The sequence below is a fragment of the Anser cygnoides genome, chromosome 14 (assembly GCF_040182565.1).
Source record: "Anser cygnoides isolate HZ-2024a breed goose chromosome 14, Taihu_goose_T2T_genome, whole genome shotgun sequence".
Taxonomy (NCBI): domain Eukaryota; kingdom Metazoa; phylum Chordata; class Aves; order Anseriformes; family Anatidae; genus Anser; species Anser cygnoides.
In genome coordinates this window covers 4804107-4827100 of record NC_089886.1, presented here as the reverse complement: position 1 = coordinate 4827100, position 22994 = coordinate 4804107, and the positions used below count along the sequence as shown (strand labels likewise).

Genomic DNA, 22994 nt, shown 5'->3' with positions numbered 1-22994 from the left:
TTGCCATTTGCATATAATAATAATATTGCTATTAGATTCTTCTTATAGTCATTTATTCATTGTGGATAGTATCACACTGAGTACTTAATCCCAGAGCTTAGTGGTCTCAATCACCCAAGGCACTATGATGTTACACATCATGTAGAACAACAAGAAAGAGAGAGAAGAGGTGGTGCTCTGAAAGGCTGGGGGGAAACCTAATATCTATATGCAGCATCTCTACGCAATGCCTATATTCAAACTGGGAGGAGCTTTATAGAAAATGGTAAATCAATGCTAGCCTCTACAGGTGTTCAACATGAGCTCATCCTGAGCAACATGGGACAAAAAACATGGGTCTTTATTTGAAAATGCATTAGTAGAATTCAATTGCATTGGCGGGCTCATATTGTAGGAGCTATCCTTTGTGGAACAAAAGGTAAGTAGGACTGGATCGATGTAAGAATGGGCTTGCAATTGAAGACTAACAGTTTTGTGTGTAATAGAAAAGACTTGCTTTGAAAAGATGTGGAGAACTAGCATAAACAGATGAACCAAAAAAAAAAAAAAAGTCTTGCAGAAGCTTTCTGAATGGAAATGAATGATTTATTTGTTGAGGCCAGAGAAAAGGATGTCAGTGATAAAGGAGATTAGGAGAACCTGTGCAAGAGTCCCAGCCATGTCAATAAATCACAGATTTACATCTCCCTACCTTGATTTACATCTCCACAGCAGTTTAGATCAATCTGAGCTTGAACCTCACATTCCTGGCAGTGAGGTTCCACCCCCTCCTTTGCACAGCTGGCTGTAAAATAACTCAGTAAAAAAGTGGTGGTTTTCAGTCAGATCGTTTGTCTAGCACACGGTCATTACCAAGACTTTAAATGGAGACAGCTTAAGTTTGAAAGGAGACAGTAGTAGAGGCTGTCAGAGAAGGAAAGGGAGGAGAGACCTGAGATCAGAGCTCATCAGTGCTCTTGCAGATGAGGGAAAGAAACACAAGGGGAACCTACTGATGTGCCAAGCTGAAACAGCATTTGGGGAAGCAGCAACGGCAAGAATAATTGCAAAAGCTAAGATAGGTGGATAATTAGCTGTGCTAAAAGTGACTGACCAAAAGAGGAGATCAGTTTAAGATCTGTTGAGAAACTTTCAGATGACTAGAGGAAGCAAAACTATTTTTGAAGTGGATTTAGGGTACAACCAGACAAGAGATGTGGTTGGAAGACTTTTAAAAGGGAGGTGAGGAGAAGCACTTCTACTGAAGGATTTTTAATTTCTACTTTTTATGTAAAAGAGACAAGTGTGTCTCTGTGGGTGCTGGGGGGTCAGAGCAGAGCGAATGACTGAAGATGTGAACAAATGGAAAAGCAAATGTGAGGGTGATCAGGAAATTAAATAGGACGAGGTCAATAGGGCAAGCGATGGAGTTACGGAGGAAATTTAGATAAGATGTTTGTTATCACTTGGAGATTTGTAGAAAGGGGAAGCATCATGAGAATATTTTGGTAATTTTATCTTTAAAGAAAATTGTGAGATAGCAAATAGAGGAAAGCAGAAAGAAAGGCTTGAAATGGGTTAGTCAGCAGCAATAAAAAGCTAGCTAGGATTACAGGCATGCAGATAAGCTGCACAAGTAGAATTGTTTAGCTGTAAGAAGGCAGAAATGGAGGAGGGAGCAGGCTTGCAGGAGAGGAAGTTAGCTTGATCACAGGATTTCCGTCAGAAACACTTTGCACTGCACAAGCAAGCATGGATGAAGCAGGTGCTGAAGGTAAGCTGGTGCAGTGGGTAGGTGTGACAGACTTTATCATGAGAGACAGAAGCAAAAAAGTCAGTGGTGGGTCAAAGCTGTGTATACGGCAAATGTACAGCTAGTAAATTTTTGTTATTTTTTTCTGTTTGACATCAAAATGCATATAAAGCTAAAATATGTGCAAGTTTCATTTTTAATCAGTGCAACCACTCAGTACTCTGTAGCTTTTATTGTGTTATCCAATACAATTTTACATCATTCTGTTTTTCTTGTTAAAAACTAACAATCCACAAGGAATTATTTTGTCCACCTTCTTGCAGTATTAGAGTACAAAGTTCTGAAACAGTATTTTTTTGCTTAAAAAGTTACATATCTTTGCTACTAGAGTGAAAATACACCTGCAGCCCCAGTCTTTCAGTGTTGTTATATTCCGTGCCAGCTAAAAATAAGACAACCAAGGCTTGTTAAACCGCTTAACAGATAAGATACAGCAGCAAAGCTATGCCTGGAGAAGTATTCAGAACTGTAATGGTTCATTACATCGTAATTAAAATTTTGCTCTTTGTTTGATTCTCTCTTTAACTCAAAATCACATTCCTGGCCTACAGAAGTTAGGGAAAATGTTTCAGACCAGCCTTTTAGTTATCTGAAATCTCTCTTCAAGCACTATAACGATAATATACATACAACAATGACATTAAGACAGAGTTGTAAAGTTGGGTTTATAGAATCCAAGGATTTTGGAGAAACCTTTGAGATGCGCTCTCTGTAAAAAGACACGTCTTTGTTAGGGAACACATAATGTTATTCTCGTAACATATGGGGCCACTTTAAATGTGTAAGGCTGCATTATTAAACTGTCGTGGGAAGTGTAGCAGGAGGAAACGCGGGGTAATTGGCTGCAGCTTTAGATGCAGCAGCCTGCTCATTGGAGAGCAGAGGATTCTCTGAGATGCTAAAATTAGACAATCTCCGCCCTCCAGAAATGCTTCTGGAAACAGCAAGGAGGAGAAATTCTGACACAGAAAGATGGGGGAAGGAGCAAAGTGCACAGGACGCTGCTTGTGGAGAAGCTTCAGCATATAAGGGTGCACAGAAGGATACATATATTTTTCTCTAACTTGGGCAACTGGCAAAAAATGCACACGAAAAGGAAATTGCAAGAAAGTTAGTGTTTTACAGAGATAGTAAATTCAACGTTTCTTACGTAATAATCTGAAGTATTCACTGGGCCTCAGGAGGCCTTGGAGCTGCTAAATCTGAAGTCGGGCTGTGAGACATACTCATTTACTTTGAAGAAAAATGACTTGCTGCAGTAACTGAACTAAATGAAAAAGCAGATGAACTTGCAAATCTTTCTACCAGCCTATTTTTCATATAACATGTTTCTCCATTATCTGAGTTGTTGCTGTGCTTATAATGTCTTCAGATTAACTGTTGGATAAGCAATCTCTGTCAAGGAGACAAACATCATATGTCTGTATTAATGAAGGAAAGTCTGTGTCTGATCAAGTCTTGTGCGTTTTAGTTTCTTGGAGCCTTTGTTTTTCAAGTTATGAGAATAAAAGCAATTTCAATCTTTGATTTTTTTAAACATGCTTCAAGCTGGCTGGAAAGAGATGCTGTGATTTTGTTTCTCATTTCTATTTTTACACTATTTACATTACTTGTGAAAAATAAGACTAAGGCACGGTGTGTCTTTCTTACACTAAAACCAGCTTTTGCGGTACACTTACATTTCTTCTGCTAACCAGGGGTACGCGATGTCAGCATTTATGCCTTTTTGCCTTTTCTCCTTTGCGTCACCTTTCAGCCAGACTTCATTAAAAAATGATGCCTGAATAGGCGGGTGTTGGCCCCGTCTCACCTCAGGGGCTCCTGAAGGCCAGGGGCAGCTCCCGCTGGCGGTGACAGCCATCTCCTGGGCTCCCACCATTTTTGATAAGGGCGGCGGAGGCCCAGGGGAGAGGAGCCGCGGGCGTTATCGGCGCTGCCGGCCGGTGCACGCCCCGATAGCGGGCCGGGCCCGGGGGGGAGCGGGGCGGCGGCGGCGGCCGGGCCCGCCGGGGCGCTGAGGTGAAACCGGGGGACGAGGCTCGGGGAGCCCCAGGACGCGTGGCCCGGCCCGGCGCGCGCCTTCAGTCAGAACGGGGAGACTGCTGTTTCCTCGTCACATGTCTGCGATAAAACTAGTAGCACTGGATGGGAGCTGTATTTCCCCAAAAAAAAAAAGGCAGAATGACGGTATTGAGGAGCTGAGGGCTCGGGGCGGTGTGCCTGCCTGCTGTGCCGGGGCTGTGAGCTGCCGGAGATCCGGCACGGAAATAACCAGGGCGCGCCGTGCGCTGCCACGACAAACACCGAGAGTTAAATAACCTGCAGAGCGCTTGCGCGCTGAAACGCTCCTTCCCTTTTCAAACCCATCGGCTCTCACAAATCGCCTTCCCTCTGCTGATGAGTATCGGCCCGCTGCGAGCTCACGGCTCCCGGGCCGGTCCCGAGCGTGAGGTAAAACCCGGGCTTTGTCTGGGCGCAACAACAACAAAAAGCACAGCGGGCCCCGAAACCCCCACCCGCATCCACCGCCCCTTCCCTATTCCCCAATTTATTACACGAAGCGCTCAGAAAGGGGCGAGCGCGGGCTCCGAGGCCACCTTTGGGCGGTGGCCCCCCCCCCCCCCCGCGGTGGCGGCGCTGCCCGGCCGCCATTTCGGAGCCCCCCCCGCGCACGCAGGCAGCGGGGCCCGCCCGCCGCTGGGGCGCGGAGGCCATCTTGTGGCCGGGCCGGGCGGAGCCGTCGCCTAGCAACGGCGGCGCAGCGGGAAGGTGCGTGGCATGGCGGCGGGCCCGGCCGCCCCGGGGCGGGAGGGGAGCGAGGTGCCGGCCCCGCGGGGTGTGGGGGCGAAGGAGCCGCTTCCTCGCTTCAGATCCTTGGGGCTGCCGCGGCAGGGAGCTGCGGCTCCAGGCTCGCCGCGTGTCGGGTGGTTTCAGCGCGGTTTCCTCAGTACCGGTGGTCCTGTGCTGGCAGCCCCCTTGCCGGGGGTCCGGGGTTGTTCCTGGGAAAATATCACCCCGAGCGGGTGGGGTGAAAAGAAGGAAAGTGGTCCCAGTTCCTAGGAAACCCGTCCGCGCCACTTCCAGTAGGCACAGAGCAGTTTTGTAGTCTAATAGCTTGCTAATGGCCTGATCCAATCAGTTAGGAAACTGGCACTTTGTCTCGAGTCCATAAATACGCGAATTAAATAGCAATTGGGAAGTACCCCGCGGCTTGCAGATGGATCAGGTCCAAGTGATAAATCCCGTAGAGCGTTCTTCATGCATAAGAATACAAATTTTGGGTTTGGTGGAACACACGGGTTTTAGATGGAGGATATTGGGGTACTGCAGTGGGCCTGGCTCTTTTTGTAGGTAGTACAGTCAATATAATGTTTCTCTCGTGCATTGTCTGAGTTAGTGACATTTAAGAGTAATTTATATATCATGATTACCTAACATTTAATTTCGGATTATTTTCTACAAAACGTTACTCTACTGAAAATGGGAACGTGAATTACAGGGTGCTCACTAGTCCAGGGAAAATCTCACGTGGATGCTCTGAAATGGGGATGACCTGCTTTGTTCCTAGAGCGCACCACGAGTGTCGCTGCAGGTCTCTGAATGCTAGAGGAAACCCCAAATATCATGAGCTTATGTCATTGCAGTACAAAAGAAGCATTTGAGTTCTGACTTAGAAGCGAAGATGCAGATGTTAATGCCTGAGCCTCAGATTTTTGTGGAAAGAACTCTGGCCCTCATCAAACCAGATGTCGTTGATAAAGAGGAAGAAATAGAGGATGTCATTCTCAGATCAGGATTTTTGATCATTCAGGTAACAGACTGTGTTCCAGAGAAAATAACTGCAGTTTGTAAGTCAGAACAATATTTGTCTTAACTTTCAGCCATCAAGACGGTAACTAAAAGCTCATGTGTCCAGAAAGCATTTGTCTTTTTCATGCTGTTGGCTACAACTGCCAGATCAACAATTTTGCTGACCACGGGAAAACACAGACTTTGTTAATAAACTGGGATTTAGCAAACATATGTAGCAGATAAGTGGACTCTCCAAAGTAACTCTTTGGAGTGTCTTCTTTCCAGCAGCACAATGTTTCTTGTACCCATTTGCCAAGTGAGTGCTTCCAGAATTAGTTGACCTAGGTAGGTGTCCAATTGTGGTCTGACGTTTTTTGGTTTCCAGCGTTGCTTTTTTGTTGTTGTTGTTTTTTGTTTTTGTAAATAGGCTTTGTGAATGTTTAAATTCATAACAAATGTTTCATTTAAATAGGCCTTGCTGAGTTCTTTTTAAATTTGGATCTGACACAGTGGTCATGGGAACGTTGCCTAGAGCATTGCTGCAACCCTTCTGCTACTTGGAAAGACTCTAAGGTGTGATTTTCAGCAGAGATTGTGTTGAGGGAAAAATTTGCCTTTAGCTGGCAAGGAAATGTATTCTCTAGGCCCTCTTTTAGGGGGCTCGTCATACACTCTCTTTGTAAGAGCAGATGAAAAAAAAATTATTAAAATAAGCCAGACTCACTAGATCACTTTGAAGCAAGGGATACGTCAGGATCTGCGGCAAGGAGCAGCCAGTAATGCAGCTCCGTGCCTGGCAGGAAGTCATTTAAACTTTCCTCCAGAAACAGATCATAACAAGGCAAAAACCCTTCCTCCAGGTTACCCAGCGGGGCGGCCGCTGGGTGCCGCTGTCCTCCTTCTCCTCCTCCTCCTCCTCCTCCTCCTCCTCTTCCTCCTTGTGCTGGGGCGGTAGCACCCTCGGTCACGGCACTTTGCTCCGGTTGAGCGGCGACTGGGCTTCTAGATATAACTTTATCTCCCTATCTCTTTATACAATATATTTACCTTTTTTTTTTTTTCCCCTAGAAGTGTAATCTTTCATTCTTGTAAATGCTTCTTTTTCCTACACTTTTTTTAATTAGAATACGTTTTTAGCATCTTCTGATGCTGCCAGTAACTTTTGGCACTGAAGCTGTTAGGAATCTGAATTTGTATTACTATGTATCATGTAAGATCAGGCTCAAAGAAAGCACTTTTTAATACATTTAGTTCTCTTTTTGTGACTGCCCTGTGCCCTCTGATGGATAACCTACTGAACTTGTAATCCTGGCTACCTGCAGGCTAGGCAGCTATTGTGAAAACCATAAAGCCTAAGTACTGAATGAAAACCAGATCAATTGTGTAATTAACGTTGTGGGTTGAAATCTATGCAAAAGTAGAACATTATTGTGGAACAGCTGAATAATTAAATACTGTCGTTCTAATGCTTTTCACTTTTTCTATACGGTGCCCTGACTGTACTTGAAGTCATTCAGCAGTTTTGAATGCTGTACTTTGTGTACACTGAAATCACATCTTACTCAAATGGCATGTTTGTCTGCTTAATTAACACGGAAACCTCTCGCTTTTTGTTGCTCTGTGCCTCAAAGAGGATCAGGTCTGGGATAATCGATTCGGTTGGGAAGTTATTCTGTGTCTGATAGGCCTGCACTTGAAAATGTGACTGCACCAGAGAGCTGTGTGGTATCTGTGGTAGCAAGCTATCTTAATTTAGCAAGATTTTTTTTTTTAATTCTCTTTTATTTTACACTTATTTTTTAGAAACGGAAGCTCCAGTTAAGCCCAGAGCAATGTAGCAACTTTTATGCAGAACAGTATGGAAAAATGTTTTTTCCTAATTTAACAGCCTATATGAGCTCTGGACCTTTAGTTGCTATGGTTCTTGCCAGACATTGCGCAGTCTCGTACTGGAAGGAATTGCTTGGACCATCAAACAGCATAAAAGCTAGGAGGACTCACCCTCACAGGTAACTCTTGGTGAAGTCAGGAGGATTTTCTCATTCTCTTAAATGAGACCAGAATTTCTTTGTGTCCCCCTCTTCTTCTCTGCCTCTTTCAGCTGAGATGCAGATTTAGATTGGCCTGTTATCATCTTAAATTATGTGTAAAATAACTTTTTACCTCCTTTTTTTTTTTTGGAGTAGGTACAGTTAACCTCTTTTTCCAATAATGCTGTGTGAGAACACAAATTTTTATTTTTTTGCTACTTTGTTTAAAAAACAAAATCAAACCACTGCTTTGTTAATTAGTCCATGTATATTGCTTTTATACCCTGAGACTGTTGAGATCTGAAAGAGATTTGCAGCTGCCTACCAAACAGTTCTTTCTCTTGATTTTAGTTTAAGAGCAATCTATGGGACCGATGATCTGAGGAATGCGCTTCATGGCAGTCTCAACATTTTCTCAGCAGAAAGAGAAATTCGATTCATGTTTCCAGAAGGTAAAATGGTGCAAACAATATATTCCCAGTGTTTGGGAGGATAGGACTCTCCTCAGTTGTTGATTGTCTCTGTTCAGACTCTAAATATAATTCAATTTAGAAGGGCTTGGGTTGGTTTGCTTTCTGCAAATGTGTATCTCTTTAAGTTGATATTCTCTGCTACAAAGTGCATACCAAAATCAATTTGAAGAGCTGTTATAGTTGCAGAGACTGCCTCTACTTTTCAAACTCTGTAGTTTGGGAATTGGAGCGAATGAGGCTGGTAAATGAGAGGAAATGGGAAGCTGTTATACTCTAGCATTTTTTTCTGGCACTGTCAGCCCAGGGACTCCTGTTGGCTGGAGAAGACTGACTCCCTTGGGCTCAGGATGAGTAATTCCTGTTCAACAGTAGCTGAATGCTCACATTACAGTGCAATTCCAGAGTTAAGTGCCAAAGAAATGGGCCATAGCACCTGGACAGGCTGGGAGATGATCTCTTGTTTGTAACATTTGAAAGATGATTTTGGTCTTTGACAGAAAGATGCAAGGGAAACTGACTGGAAAAGTGTCTGTTTTGTCAGCTGGATCCCTTAGTGTCAGAAAAGTTGTTACACTTCCCTACAGACCATACCTCGTGTGAACCATGACTCTTTTCTTTATCTTGATGACAAAAATAGACTTAATGTGAGATTTAGAGTTTTCAGAAACCAGCCTCACACTGCAAGAAGGAAGTACTAAACACGGGATATATTATTTCTCTCCTACCCCCAAGGAATCTTCAAGGATATAGGTGTTTCCCCAGATGATCCAAGTTCCTCTCCTTTCATAATTGGCTATAATTAGCAAGATTACCTCAGGGACATTGTAAAGGGATTTAAGTAGTTTCTTTACAGTTGGCTGTGTGAGAAGCTCTACCAACCATTGTGTATTATTAACTTATATGAGCCTCTGCTTACTTATAAACTACTGTTGAAAGAATGCCTTTTTTGATCGTTCTACAAACTGCTGTCAAATACCTGTGGTTACTCTTTACAGTGATCTTGGAGCCAGTTCCAGCTGGGCAGAGAGCTAGGGATTACTTGAACCTTTATGTAAATCCTACCTTACTAGCAGGGCTCACTGCACTTTGTAAAGAGAAGCCAGCAGATCCTATGGTATGTACAGTATATCAGCATCACGTTGCGTGCTTTGTGATACGTTTCCTTTGTGTTAGAATCCCTGGTCTCTGTACGTAGGAAAACTCTTCTTCTGTTAAAGAGCTGTGCTCCTTCAGCTGCCTGCTAATGAGGTAGCCAAATAACATTTGCCTTTCAATAAGTTGATTTGTTTGTTAACAGATGAAATGAGGGCCAGGACTAAATGAAATCAGCTTTGATGAAATGACAGTTGTTTTAGGTGACTTCTATAAAACTGTTGCTAACACATAGTTGTTATAGACATCTGGAAAGGTAAACGAGTGCTATCATATGATGCTGAATACACATTTTTTATTTCGTTTAATGTTTCTGAGGTGAGTTTGAAATGAAACAGCTCTAATAATAGATTCTAGGTGAGATTAGATGCTAATCACACTGGTAGTAGTTACGCGGTTGAGTAAAACAATGTAGAGTTCTTAGCAAAGCTGCCCATATTTTGTCATTGTTATGTTTTATTTCATAATATTAACTTCATCCTTCTTTAGGATAAACAATTACCTTGACTATATGGCATTGAGAAGATTTATTTGGGCTGTTCCACAGTTCACCAGGAAAACTAGTTATGATTCTTCTGAGTAAAACCTATCTTGCATAATCAAACTGACCTATGGAAAATTCTGTCATCTTAACCCTTTCTATTTAGCAAGTTGTTGCATCTTGCACTTCTTTCACAAGTTATTCCTTTTAACCAAGAATTTCATACAAATTGCAGTTCTTAGTGGAGTGACTAGAGTTCATTTCTTGCATTTTTCTTCTCAGGCTCTACAGAAATTGGCTTTTTCTCATCTGGGAAAATGTGGGGATTTGTTTGTTAGTTTTATTTTTTATTGGTAGTATTCTTAAAGTTCAAGTAATTCACACCAGTACTTCTTTAAGAATACAGATAATTAGTCAGTGTGACAATTTACTGGCAGCAGTGGTGGATTCTACAACATCAGTTTTCTAACCAACATTGCATTTTTCTGAAAGATGCCACAGGGAAAAAGAAAGCAGCCTTAAAAATAATTCAAAGGTGTTTCTGTGACCTGTGTGATATACATGAGGTCAGATAAAATGTACTCTGATTGTTCCAGTTCTGTAATCTGTTCACTTTATCTGTATGTCTGGCACCGTTAGCATAGAAATCTAGAAAGTAGAGATGGAAAGTTCCTGAAGTGGTCATTTCATCCACCCCTTTGCCGAAGGGCCCAACCAATTGTATGTAACCATTCCTAACTAATGTTTGTCTGGCCTGTTCTTTAGCACTCCAAATGGTGGAGAATCTACTGTCTCCCTAGGCAATCCATTTCAGTGCTTAATTACACTTAGTTGAAAACCTTTCACTAAAAGTTAGCCTAAATCTCCTCTGCTCCGGTTTTAAACCCATGACAATTTTTGTTTTGTTTCACTAGCCCCAGAGGACATTGCATCCAATGTAATATCTCTTTTTTTTTTTTTTTAGCAATCTATTGCATATTTGCACAGTGCCACCATCTTTTTTTCCCTTTAGTTATTTCTTCACTATATTAAAAAAAAAAAAAAAAACACTATTATTTTTTCTATCTTACCTTGTAGGCCACATTTCTCTAAATCTGTTTCCAATTAATCTCTGCATTTTCAGCACAGTTTTCTAGCATATTTTTTAAACCTATCTTTTTTGTAACTGATAATTAAAGGAGAGTGTTGCTTACCTTACTGGTCTACTATCAATTCTTTCACTTCACTTCATGGTATCTGTTTTACATAGCATTCCAGAAACAAATCGTCGATGGCCCTGTGAAGTAAATAAGGATGTGTTAAATCTTCTCTTCACAAGTGGAGAAATTGAAGCAGAGGTTACTTTGCCTAAGGCCAGGCCAAGACGTTGGAAGATTAAGTTAGGACTCAAGACATTCCTACCTCTCACATTCTTACTTAAGTACAATATGCTGGAAAACGTACAAGATGAATTTCAAAAAGTCACCATGTTTTGTTTTTAAGCTTAAGGCATTATAAGGTGATTTCAGCGTCGAAGACTGTGGCACTTTTAATGAATCATTACTAGATAGGCTATCTGTAAGTGTTGCTAGGAATAATATTTTAAGTACTTTCATGCATATTGTACAGCTTCATTCCAAAACAGAGTTCAGTTTATTTGAAGTATGGCCAAAATATTCTTATACACAAAGACAGACATTTCCAGGAAAAGTTGTCTTCTAAACATCAGCGTGAGTTATTCAAATCAATGCAAACTGTGAAGATTTAAAAGAACATGTAGAAAAATCAGGCTATTTGTATGTTCATTTTTTTTCTGAAAGGTCTTCACTTTGCAACACAGTAGGAGAGTGCATCAGAGGCTTCAAACAAGGCTCTAAATAGTTTTCTATACACTATGTAGGAAAAAAAAAAAGAAAACAAGAACAACAACAAAACAAAACTGAAAATGTGTGTTTAATTTTTCTTTGTTATACGTACAGACTTGGCTTGCTGACTGGTTGATTGAACACAACCCTAATAAACCCAAGCTACAACATCAAATCACTGAAGAAGAGCATCGGGAGTGAAAAACATCACTCAGTGGAAACCATCTCAAGCATTCGAATTACATATGTATATTATCATTGGCACTGTATCCCTTGGCTATACAATTAATATAATCTGAAGTAAATATTGTCTTAACTACCCATGTCTTTATGGGATAAACCTTTCAGTTAACAAGGATTTAACAGTTGTAGTAGCTTTTCTGTTGACTTGGAGAATGTAGAATTACATGATAAATTTACTGTGTCAGGTGATTAGAAAAAGATGAAATGATCTTGTAGTGTTACTTATACTGCTGCTTTCCCCAGTCACATTGTTTTGTCTGTTTGGGGAAAACAAAATTATTTAGACCACTGCAGATTCCTAAATGACATACAGCTGGCCTATCCTTTGTGAAACTGCGACTTGTTTCCAGCACTTGTTAAGAGCTGCAAATCCCATTATGAAGGAGAGGTACCTGAATGTAACTTAGAAAACAGTTACTGGCATCATATTAGCAACTTGAAAATTTGGTTGTTGGTTACATCACCGAGCTATGGTCACTCTTACAGATGATTCACTCAAGACTGATGTATTTTGTCAGAATACAATTTGAAGGCCTTAATTAAAGCTACATTGAATGTACATTTCCTATCTCGACAGAAAAAAAAACACAGTTGTTATAAATCAGTCTCAGATTTCCATTAGAAGTCACAAGGTTTACTTTAGTCAAGGACTAATGATATCTTCCTACATTTGTTTGAAGAAAGGTGTTTAATTGCAAGAGCTCACCTTAAGGGTGTTTTTTGTGTTCTACTGCACTTAAAAGGTCTGCCGCTTTCTGTTGTTTTCCTTGTATTGTTGGTTACACTTGGACTTTAATGTGTTCTGTTTGAGAATTTCAAGAGAATGGGTTAGGGGCCGTGTTGTTCAACAGACAATGTGTTAATCATGAGCTATTATCTATTATTAATGTAATTGGACTGCTTTTTTTGGGGGGGTGAGACATGCTTGGGGGGCTTTTTTGTTTTCTTATGTGTTGCCTTTGCGCTGTTAACTTCAAGATTTGCATCCTGTGGCTTTCCTGCTTTGCATGGAGAAAACGATGTCGTTCTCCCAACTCTGAAATATTAGTATTCTTGACTAATACTAAATAAATAAACAACTTCATAGTTTATTTTATGACAAGCCTTGCTTGATTAATTACCAGAAATGTTAAACTTTTTTTTTAAAGCTAATTGTTTATCTTTTCAGTGGAGTAAACAACTGTTGCCACCCCAAAGAATAAACATACAGAAAAGCAATCCCTACAATAGTGAGATCTACAAGTCTTGAGACTTTTAAGAGTTTTTTTTTTTAAAAAAAAAAAAAACTCAAATATGAAGAAAAAAGAAAGAGGTCATTAGAAATTCTCTGAACAGATCTCTTTATAACTAATTTCTTTTGCCTACTATTATTGTTCCCTATAAGCGTCTGATTGCTGCAATTATAGGACAGTTGTGCATTGTGGTTTCCTGTCAGCCAAACCAAAAAATTTCTCTTTTGAACGTGACAGAAACTAAAATTCAGTGAATTCACAATGCGTTCTCCTTCAGTTTTTTTTTTTTGTTAGTTATGATGGTATTTGCTTCCTTATTTTGATGTGTTGCAGCTTGGCAATAAATATCTCCTTTAAGTTACTGCTGAAGTTCTTAGTTTGTCTTTTGTGACAGACCTGTGTTGTGTTATACTTATACGAGATTCATAATTTCCCCAGCGAGTATGTGGGTTCTGTGGTATACCAAGAGGGTAGGAGCAAGGGCAAAACCAGCTAAAGTTACAAATGTTATTTTTAAAACTATGCAATGTAAAGTATCATTCATCCAAAGTCATTCAACCCATGTTTTAAAGGGAAAGAGAGGAGATGCATTCATCCCTTGGATGCCATTCTACTCGCTTTATCTATACACCTCGGACAAGTATTAATCCAGAAAATCTCACAGCTGCGATCTCGAGGGAAACCGCATCAATACGTAGGATGTGGGCAGGTCAGTCCTAGGGATACCGAACGGACAACCAGCCTGGTCCCCTGGGGGAGCTGTGACACCATAGGAGAGGCTGTTTGAGGCAGTGCTGCTTACATTTCAGTTGGTCTTTAGGATTTTATTTGGCACAGAGCTTGGCCAATGTTATAAATCCACATCAGAGAAAGTGTAGCCTTAGAAAAAACAGATGAATTGGAAGATGTCTTAAAATTTGGTGTCAGCAAGGCAGGCTACTCTTTGTGAGAACTAGTGACCTGTCCTTTCTCCGTTGAATTAAAATAATTATCTTACCTATTGAGTTTTATTAGGTATTTTTAACTTTGAGGGAGCTCATTTTAGTTTTACTGCTTGGGTGCTGGAATAGAGCTATGTCCATAAAACCAGCAGCTCAGTCTGTTTCCCATAATTCTGTTTTTTCAACTTTCTTCTGGAAATTTGCTTATCATATGTTTGCTATCACCTGCCCTGGAAGTTGTTCTTGGTACTATATAGACTGAGCTAGTCTGAAGTGTATCATTGTTCAGCCTTCCTGTCTCATAAGGGATTCATTATCTTTAAGAATAGACCAGTTAAACTGCCAGGAACCTTGAACATACTTTAAAGATAGCAGAAACCTCAACCAAAGCCAGCTCCCCTTTGCCTGTAAGTCAGAGCATTCCAGCATGCCAAGCTTCAGAAATGACTCGCTGTACGCAGCTCAGGACTTTCATTCAGCAGCTTGAAACAAAGTGCGTTACATGGACATTTGCAAACCCTCATCTTTCCTCACTTAGAAAAAGAGGAGAGAATTTGTCTCTCTTCCTTCACTGACTATTCTTCAAACAACAGTGGTCTAAGCAAAATTCATAGATTGATGATAAATTGATGGATGTTTGTCACATGGCACTATATGAAGGGAAGGAATGACTCAATCTCTTACTTTTTTTCAGTGCCATATTGGAATAGCAGAGTCTATTTTTAATCTATTTATTCATAAGGGCCTTAATTAATAGAAATTTGTTAAGCCAGAGCAGTCAGATCAGGATAATCCATGCTATTCTGATCGCTAACTGTTGGTCATTTTTGGGCTTACCTAACAACAGCGCACCCTTTGAAAGTTCTGTGGTGAAAATGCTGTTTTTCCACTTTCCTTTTTTTTTTTTTTTTTAAATATATATAATAATGCGTTCGAGTAGAAATCTGAAGAGTAATAATTTTTTATTTTGCTGGAAAGGACTCTGCACATCATAAAAAAGATAATTATTTTTCCAGCGCTGTTTCCTTTTAGATGACTGTCAGTAGATTTGTTCATGGACTAGAAATAGGACTTCAGTCTCCTTTACTGATTGCTTCCTAACTTGCTTTACTCAAACGGACTTAGCTTAAACTCGTGTTGCAGTGAGCATCGCAGGAAATAGGTACTTTCTTGTTATGCTGTCAGTGAAATGGAATAAATGGCTATCTTTTGGATGGTGCACTAGTAGCAGCTACCTGTACCTAGAAATCTTCTGTAGTCTGGACAAGCTCCTCAGGGTGCAGAGTGTCAGCAGCATGACTGATACGCTGAGTCTCCTTGAGAAGGTGCCCGTCAAATTATTCTTATGCTGCCTCCTGCCAGGTCATCGTGGAGATGCTGCCTGAGCTCGGGGGAGAGCCTATTGTTGGTCTTCTGAGCCAGAAATAAGGCATTGTTGTGAGACGAAGCAGTCGGTGGGAGAAGACAGCTTGCAGACAAGTGGGTGAATGATACTTTATTAATGATAACGCTGAAGGATTAAGAGTTATCTTCAGCTTTCTGCTTGTGAGTGTTTTACAGCTGAGGGAGGGAATGCTCTATACAAAGGACTTCATGTGGTGCTTTGTGGGGTATGCTTACATTTGTCTTGTATGGCACTATATTTTCTCCCCTGAGAAAGCCTCTTTGCGTAGCGATGGATTTTAGGTTCACTCACTCTTGCTTAGCTGCAGTACTATTCTGAAATCAGGTTATTAAAAAAGAAAAAAAAAGTGTTACCATGTCTGCAACTTCTTTGCCATCATGTTTACTTTATTTAAAATTCTTTTCACCTGGGATTTCTGAGTCAGCCTGGCTGGATCTTCTGTATTACTAGAGAGAGAAATTGCTAAAGGCGGTTGGGTGCAGTCTGTCAGTCCCAGACTGCCCGGGCAAGCGCTCACATATGAACTCACCCTAAATTCCAGGGAATTTTTATGTGCAAGAGCCTAATTTGGCTCTAAATTCTCTTGGCTTTTATAAACTAGTCTGCAAACCACCCATGTTTCTTTATAATCTATTTATAGGCAGTGCCTAAGTTCTCATTTCCTTGCAAGGAGACGGTTGTTTTTTTGTGACGTTTCCAGAATCTGCGCTGATTGTCAGGTTAGGAAATTCTGCACTTCCAAAAGCAACATCTTACTGCCCTGCTGGCTCTCGGTTCTTATCTCTTTTAAGGTGTTGTAAAAGTTTTTTCTTACTGGGTGGCATTCCTGTTGCAGTGTGAATGACGGCAATGTTTTGTACGTATTTGGGGTTGTGTCAGTCCTCGTTTCTCTATGTGAGAAAATTCCCAGGAGTATTTAACGTACGCGTGCGGATAAATCTCCTGCATGCCCCATAAAGTAGTTTACTACAGGCCAATATAAAGCAGTCATTACAGGGTGATGTTTAAACTTCTGAGATTAACACAGTCTCTCGATTGCACTTACTTATTTTTATAATGTGTAATTTAGCAACTGAACTGTGAAAAGTTATGGTGTAGGAAGGACTCCTTAAAAGCATTGGTCCCAACCGTGCTTTCAGTTGCTTCACTGTCTATCCAGAGCAACTCCGTTCTCTTATTTAAAAGGAAGAAGGAAAATCTGAGAGCTACTCAGCTGGTACGTGACACCTACATCTGAAATGCACTGTCGGATGTTGGCATGGCACATCCTGCACTCCGACTGAGAGTAAAGAGTTGGTGCCTGATTTCTCTGGAGTCAGACATGGATGACACTGTTTTCTGCGTGCAGGACGCTTTGTCATGTTCCATTTTGCTAAGGGAGTTTTGCGATGGTGTTTTTGCCTGGATAAGGAAAGTCTGAGCCTCTCTGAAAACCAGATGCTTTCTTCTGTGGCCACCACGAATCTAGATAGCTGTGAGATCATTCCCTCCTAACTTACCACTTCCAGCTAAACTATGCCACGAGCTATTTGAGAATCTTTTTTTTTTTTTTTTCCCCTTCTGAGGTCTTCCATGTAAATATACTGAATTGACCAACAAAGTTTTGACCGTGACTGTCTTTGTTTTGCAAAGTTCTCTTGTAAACAGGCACCATGCTGACTTCCCTGAATAGCACCATCAGTGCAATTGAAAGGGAGCAACAAAGGCTTAGGAAATGAAATGTCCATTCAATTTCCTATTCATGTAAATGATAGTTTATCATACTGATTATTAGGTTTATGTAGTTAGGATCAGTGATGACTCTTAAGCCTTTTATTGCCTTTTTTTATGAACTGCAATAAAACATTGCCTCACCTGAACACTGACTCAGTGTTGAGGCATTCTCCAGACTTAGTGTTATATTAGCTATTAACTCATCATTGCATATAGCAAAGAAAGTCTTCACACTACAAAGCAGCCATGATGCATCTTTACCACTTCCTCGTTCCCCCTGCAAAATATTCCTCTTTAAGACTGCATGAGATTCCTGGAATTTAAAAAAAAAAAAAAAAGTTAAATAATTCATCAATGTATTTTTAATAACAATACCTATTTTCTTGATTACATTTCTTCTAACTGGGGGACAGAATGCTGTACAAAGGAACTAGCAGGACACAAATGGTGCAAGTGTGAAGGTCACATTCAGAGAAGTTAAATGACCCCTCCTCAGGTCATTTGGAGCAGCAGGATAATCTCGAATAAATTCCACCTCTCTTTTGCTCCAGTTTTGTGTCATAACAACTAAGCAATGTATCCATATATCTCTTCAATGAAAAATGCCCACTCATAATTAAGTAGATTCAACACCACGTTAGCCCTATCTCATGTCCTCTGAGTTAATGTGGAAGAAGTCTCTTCCCTGTCTTTTTTGGAACAGAACACAAGTTAAAGCTACCAGACTTGTCATTTGGGCTTGTCCCCCAGTCTTCTGCGTGCCTAGTGTCTCAATTTTCCTGCGTCAATGCGGGCAAATATTCACAGGATGATCCGATACCTAGTGGATTGCTAGGATGAACAGGCCATTTGTCAGAGCATTAGTGCTTGTGCACCTACACTAGACTTTGGAGTGGAAGTACAGGTATTTGCACAAGCAGGTGGTTATTGCATACGCACTGCTGCGATGTGCACGTTTAAGTACCTACTTGTACACAGAAATGGGGAGTTAACACCTGGGTTCTCAAGGTTTGCCAATTGTTTGGGGCTGGGATCATTTGGCATATCACGTTTTGAAATGTTTTTTTTTTTTCGTAGGCAATGCCTATTACCTGAATATATGTAGAGAATTTGTGTGGGTGATAGGATGCTTGAATGATGGAAGCTGCTATCACTGCAGTAATGCCTGAAGACAAATCTGTTAATGAATTCTGGACCTTCTAAATTAGTGATCAGAAATTAGTGTAAAATTAGTGAAAATTCAGTTTTCTTGCGTCCAGTCAAGGCTTATTTTTAAAAATAACATGTATTGCAAAGTAACCTTAAAGATTCAATTCATCTAACATCTTATAAGAATTTCTTACAGTAAAGGAAAAGGTGGTATTTTAGCATGTCTCTTGCTAAGGCATTGCATTAACAATTACATGTAAATTCAGTTTAGTGGGAATAAATTGAAGCCAAAACAACATTTCAACTGAAAATAGTCATAAAGAAAACTTTTATGTAGCACAGTTCTGGGAGAAGGAGGCTGGGGATCTGTAATGGAGATTGAGAAGTCATGCTTCAACTGTGGAAGTGAAAATGAACAGAGCCAGCATAGTTCTGATTTAGTGTCTGTGTTGAACAGGGAGATTTGGAGTGCAACTCCTAAGCTGGAGTAATTCAGCTCCAGCGATACAGATGAGTCTGCCACGCAGAGTAGCCATGTCTCCATGCTCTAATGGCATCTCCGACTGTTTTGTGTTGCTGTCTACAGCCACTAAAGGCAAAGATCCAGGAGGAAACCACACAACACATTCACTTATGCCGTCTTTTGGAGCTGCAAAACAAAGAGAACAGGTAGAGAAAAGGCCAAATAAGGATAGGCATGTTTCTATTCTCTGCAAACTCAGCTTCAACTGCCTACGTCTTTCTCTGTTCCTACAATACTGAAATAAAATATTTCCCTATGCCTCCACCTTGCAAGTATTACTATCCCTATTGCACTCTGCAGTAACAATTAAATGTTCTAGCTATTTTTTTCTGTAACTGCTGTTTCCTGGGTGCAGACAAGAGTTGTGACCTTCACCAGCTAATATGGGGGAAAGGGAATAATATAAAGTATATTTTCTAAATGAAATGAACAGTATTACATGTACTCTTCTAGATTTACTACACATAATGATGCTGAACCACATCCTTAAGTACTGTAATCTGGCGTAATTCTACTAAGGTGAATGATATTATGTCAGTTTGGATGTGATCCGAGAATGTAAAGTTCTGGCAGTATAAATTGACAGGTTTGGATTTTTACTCCCTTGTAGTGACAAGAAATTGGATATTTATTTATCTGTACAGTTTCAATGAAAATCAACTCTTTCATTGTCACGTAGTATTAATTAGCTGTTCTGCTACAGGTTTTCTTCCTTATGGTTGAGAAAGCTTGCACATGCCCAGACACACAAAGAAATCACCATTCATATGTGCCAACCCACCTCTGCATGCGAAATAGCAGTACGTGGTGCCAGGAGGCTTTTCCAAAAGTAAAATGTCTTTTATGTGCACACATGTAGCATTAACTTGTCTCTCCTCACAGAGGTTGTGGGTTTTGCACAGTGGTCCAGAGATGACAAATTGCTGATGGGAATTTGTTTAATCTGTAGAAGGGAAAAAAAAAAGTCTTCTAAATGTTTCTTCTTATCTTGGTAGATAGCGTAAGGGGAGTGTGTTGAGACATGTCTTTTTCTGTTTGCTTTCATCAAAAGTGGGAGTTCTTTAGTTAAATACAAAATATGGAAATTTCCTTTTTCCCCTTGCAAGTATGTTTTGGTAACTGAAGCACTTTCACACTTGGAGAGATGGGCCTGTTTTGCAAGGGAAAACCAAAACATTCCAGTGCAGCTAATATTGCAGCTCCTCTGGTGTCTTAAGTTCAAGCCACAGCAGGGGGTGCAGACACCTAATGGGGATGCAGTAACTTTTTGGATCTTTTCTTTGGAAGAAATAATAAGGTGAGTCAAAATTAACCCATTCTGCTAAATCAGTGAGGCTCTTGGAGATGAGGGAAGACTGAAGTCTTGCAAGCGTGGTTGCAGAAGAGAGAGGCAGAGGCATTGCCTTGGGGTATTCTGGTCTCTACATAGACTGGGCAGTCCAGTCCTTGCCGTCAGTGCTGTTATACCCGACTTTCCTTTGTGGAAATCAAGCTCCTTTGTCATCACTCTCTAGTTTCAAAGAGCTAACGCTTTCTTGAATGGCATAAATACAGGGCCAATTTACTGAGAAGGTACCTAGATCCCCACTTTGGATGTAAAGTGGTGGCCCACATAAAAAGGGGGTATGCCCCTGTGATCAGCAGTGAAAGCTCATGACGTGGTTTATTCAGGGCTTGACCCTTATCTGACTCGGAGCCGTACTGTAAGCCTGCTTGACTACCCGATTCCATGGGTAGGGCATCTTTCCTTGGCTGAAACACTTGGAAACTGATTTCCTGCCTGCTTTTGTTGTTATTGTTGTGGTTTGTTTGCTTTTTGCTAAAATAGTTGGACTTGGCTTATGAATTAAATTGAGCCATTGCTTCCCTGTGGGCTCTGTGTCTGGCTTAGGCCTCTGAATTCTAGCAGTTTTTCCTGTAGAAAAGACCAAGTTTTCTTTTCTCATGTTCTCTCAAGCCCAATCGATAAGTTTGTTTTCACCATTGCAGGAAGCATAAATTTTCTCCCTCTTTTACAACCTTCTCTTGTACATCTTTCCCTTAGATGCCTAAGTCTGACATAATTATCTCGCTCTGGCATGTCAATGTACTTGGCCCATGTGTTCCATGTCATGGAGCAGATAACTCCCTAAAAAAAAGGTTCTCCAGTGCAAGTATCAAATGATTTTGTTCCTCTTAAGTGATTACTGTGGAAAGAGTACTTGTAAGTACACCAAATGAGTAGAACCCTGCACAAGTACTTTAAAAAAAAATCAGTGGAGATAAACGTAGCAGCAAAGTAATATGAAAACGTGTACCACTGCCAAAACAGATTACATCTGTTTTTCTCCACCATCCAGTGTGACAGAGCCTAGGAAGCAGACTGTCTGCTCTTCCAGACAAACAGCCAGGGAATTAAAAGCATTGTGCAGGATGTTTTGAGATAATGGGAGACTGAGGCCAGGTCTGACGACGCCAGATTCTTCTGACATCCCAAAAAGGATAAAACTGTAGTTGGGAGGAAACAATCCAACCTGTCCACAGGCTGGAGGTATTTCCAGGTGGCCTCTCGGTGTTCCCGAATATGTACTGCTGGTAGGGCAGAGGAGCAAGAAGCAAAAGCCAGGTGAATCTGGGCCTGCTGGGATTTCTCCAGAAAGTCCCAAGGGCAGTTCTATGGTGCCTTTCAGCTCCCAGGGCTTTCCCTTACAGTGTGCACTGTCTCAGTGAGGTGGAGCATCCCCCTCGCCTGCCCTGCCTGGGGGAGGCTGCGGGGGCCCACAGCTGTCTGAGAAAAGGGCTGGGTGCTGCTTTGTGTGCCTGCCGCCTCCCCGGAGCTCAGAGCCCCAGTAGAAACGGGTTTATGAGAGTCTCATGAGGGTGGGAATGTGCACAACCTTCATTAGGTGAAGCTGTTTGTCAGGGGAGGCACCCAATACTGTTTTTTTGTCGGTGTTGTTTTGTTTTTTAATTAAGCATCCCCTATCTGTAAGCATCAGAGCAAGCAACAGGCTAAAATTTCGAAGTGTGACTACAAGCTGCTGTGATTCTTTGCCAAGCAACTGCATTACTCACCCTTTTCCCCAGCTGTTTATTTGCAGTGGTATCACTTGCATGTCATGCATAGCAGACCTGCAGTGAAGTTAGGCAGAAATTGCTTTCTGCTGGAAACAGTTACCTCTTATGCAAAAAGGTAAAGGAAGCAAACAAACAAAACTCTTGACTGGTGTCAAGAGATGCTTGGAATGATGCATAGAGGTTTAGAAAAAAACAAACAAAAAAAAATTAAAAACTTGAAATGCGAGAAGTGCCTGTCATCAGTTACCTTATGTGTGTAACCTGGAGTTTTTTTAATATAAATACTATTGGAGCCATTTCAGTGAAAGAACACTGTCACGACAGGACTCGCGATGAGGAATGCTCCATTGCAGCAACAGGCCAGGACCATGAAGCACGGTGCTAGCAGCTGGGCTGTGCTCAGGAAGCGAGGCCTGTTGCCAACCCAGGTGAAATCTCCAGGTCATTTCTTCCAGTTCCTCAAGGGCTGTTGGGTGGGTTAACAGCCTGACCTCTGAGAAACAGGCTCAAAGCCTCTGTGTCCCTTATGTCAGGGATCCACATCTTTTTTTAAGGATTCCTGTTGTTTTTGACTATTAGTCCTTTTTCTGGTGTGTTTTACATAGCTGCTTGGGAAATCTGTGTCCTTTAGCAAGCAGAGAAGTGCACATGTTTTCTCTGGTATGTCAGAAAAAAAGGGTATATCTGGCCCACTGCAGAAGCAGCTACGTGCTGGTGAGACGGGAGGGCTGGAAATTTCATGTCCTGTTGCTCGCTGTCTGCCTCTTGCCATCAAACTCTTGTCGAGAAGCCCTTAGACCCTTAGCTAGAGACTGAACGATGATTGATGGGCATTGGCTTGGCAGAGCAGAGAACAGCGGGGAGCTAAAACCCAGGGAGCAGACCTGCGGCCAGCTGCCAGCGCTGCCCTTCCCTGTCCAGACATCTGCGACCCCGCTGACAAACTGCTGCTGAATGCAGCTACCGTGGGCCACGGCTCCTCAGCGAGTCTCTCGGGCACCCTGTAAGCACCGATTTGCTTTTCCCAGCAGTGCGTTGCTGCTTTTTCTTTTCCAGCCTTCAAGCCTTACTTTCTTCCTCGTTGCCATATGGCTGTGGAAAAGAAGTATCTGAGGGCGAGCAGATCTGTGTGAAAAGCCGTCTGTCATCCAAAACACAGGCCAGGGT

General features: G+C 41.4%; 1 protein-coding gene across 5 annotated transcripts; it reads left to right on the top strand.

Moving 5' to 3' along the window:
• Window positions 1-642: 642 nt before the first annotated feature.
• On the top strand, window positions 643-13071 carry NME5 (NME/NM23 family member 5). 5 transcript variants are annotated; one of them, XM_048057271.2, is made up of 6 exons: window positions 3814-4243; window positions 5437-5603; window positions 7388-7593; window positions 7966-8066; window positions 9083-9201; window positions 11679-13071. In XM_048057271.2, exons 2-6 carry the CDS (start codon window positions 5475-5477, stop codon window positions 11763-11765), a joined length of 642 nt encoding a protein of 213 aa, XP_047913228.2. In that variant the 5' UTR covers window positions 3814-4243; window positions 5437-5474; the 3' UTR covers window positions 11766-13071. The 5 variants fall into 5 exon arrangements, with proteins under 5 accessions (XP_013031351.1, XP_047913229.1, XP_047913228.2 ...); XM_048057270.2 differs by lacking the exon at window positions 3814-4243 and adding an exon at window positions 4427-4561; XM_013175898.3 differs by lacking the exon at window positions 3814-4243 and adding an exon at window positions 4734-4875.
• The last annotated feature ends 9923 nt before the right edge of the window (window positions 13072-22994 follow it).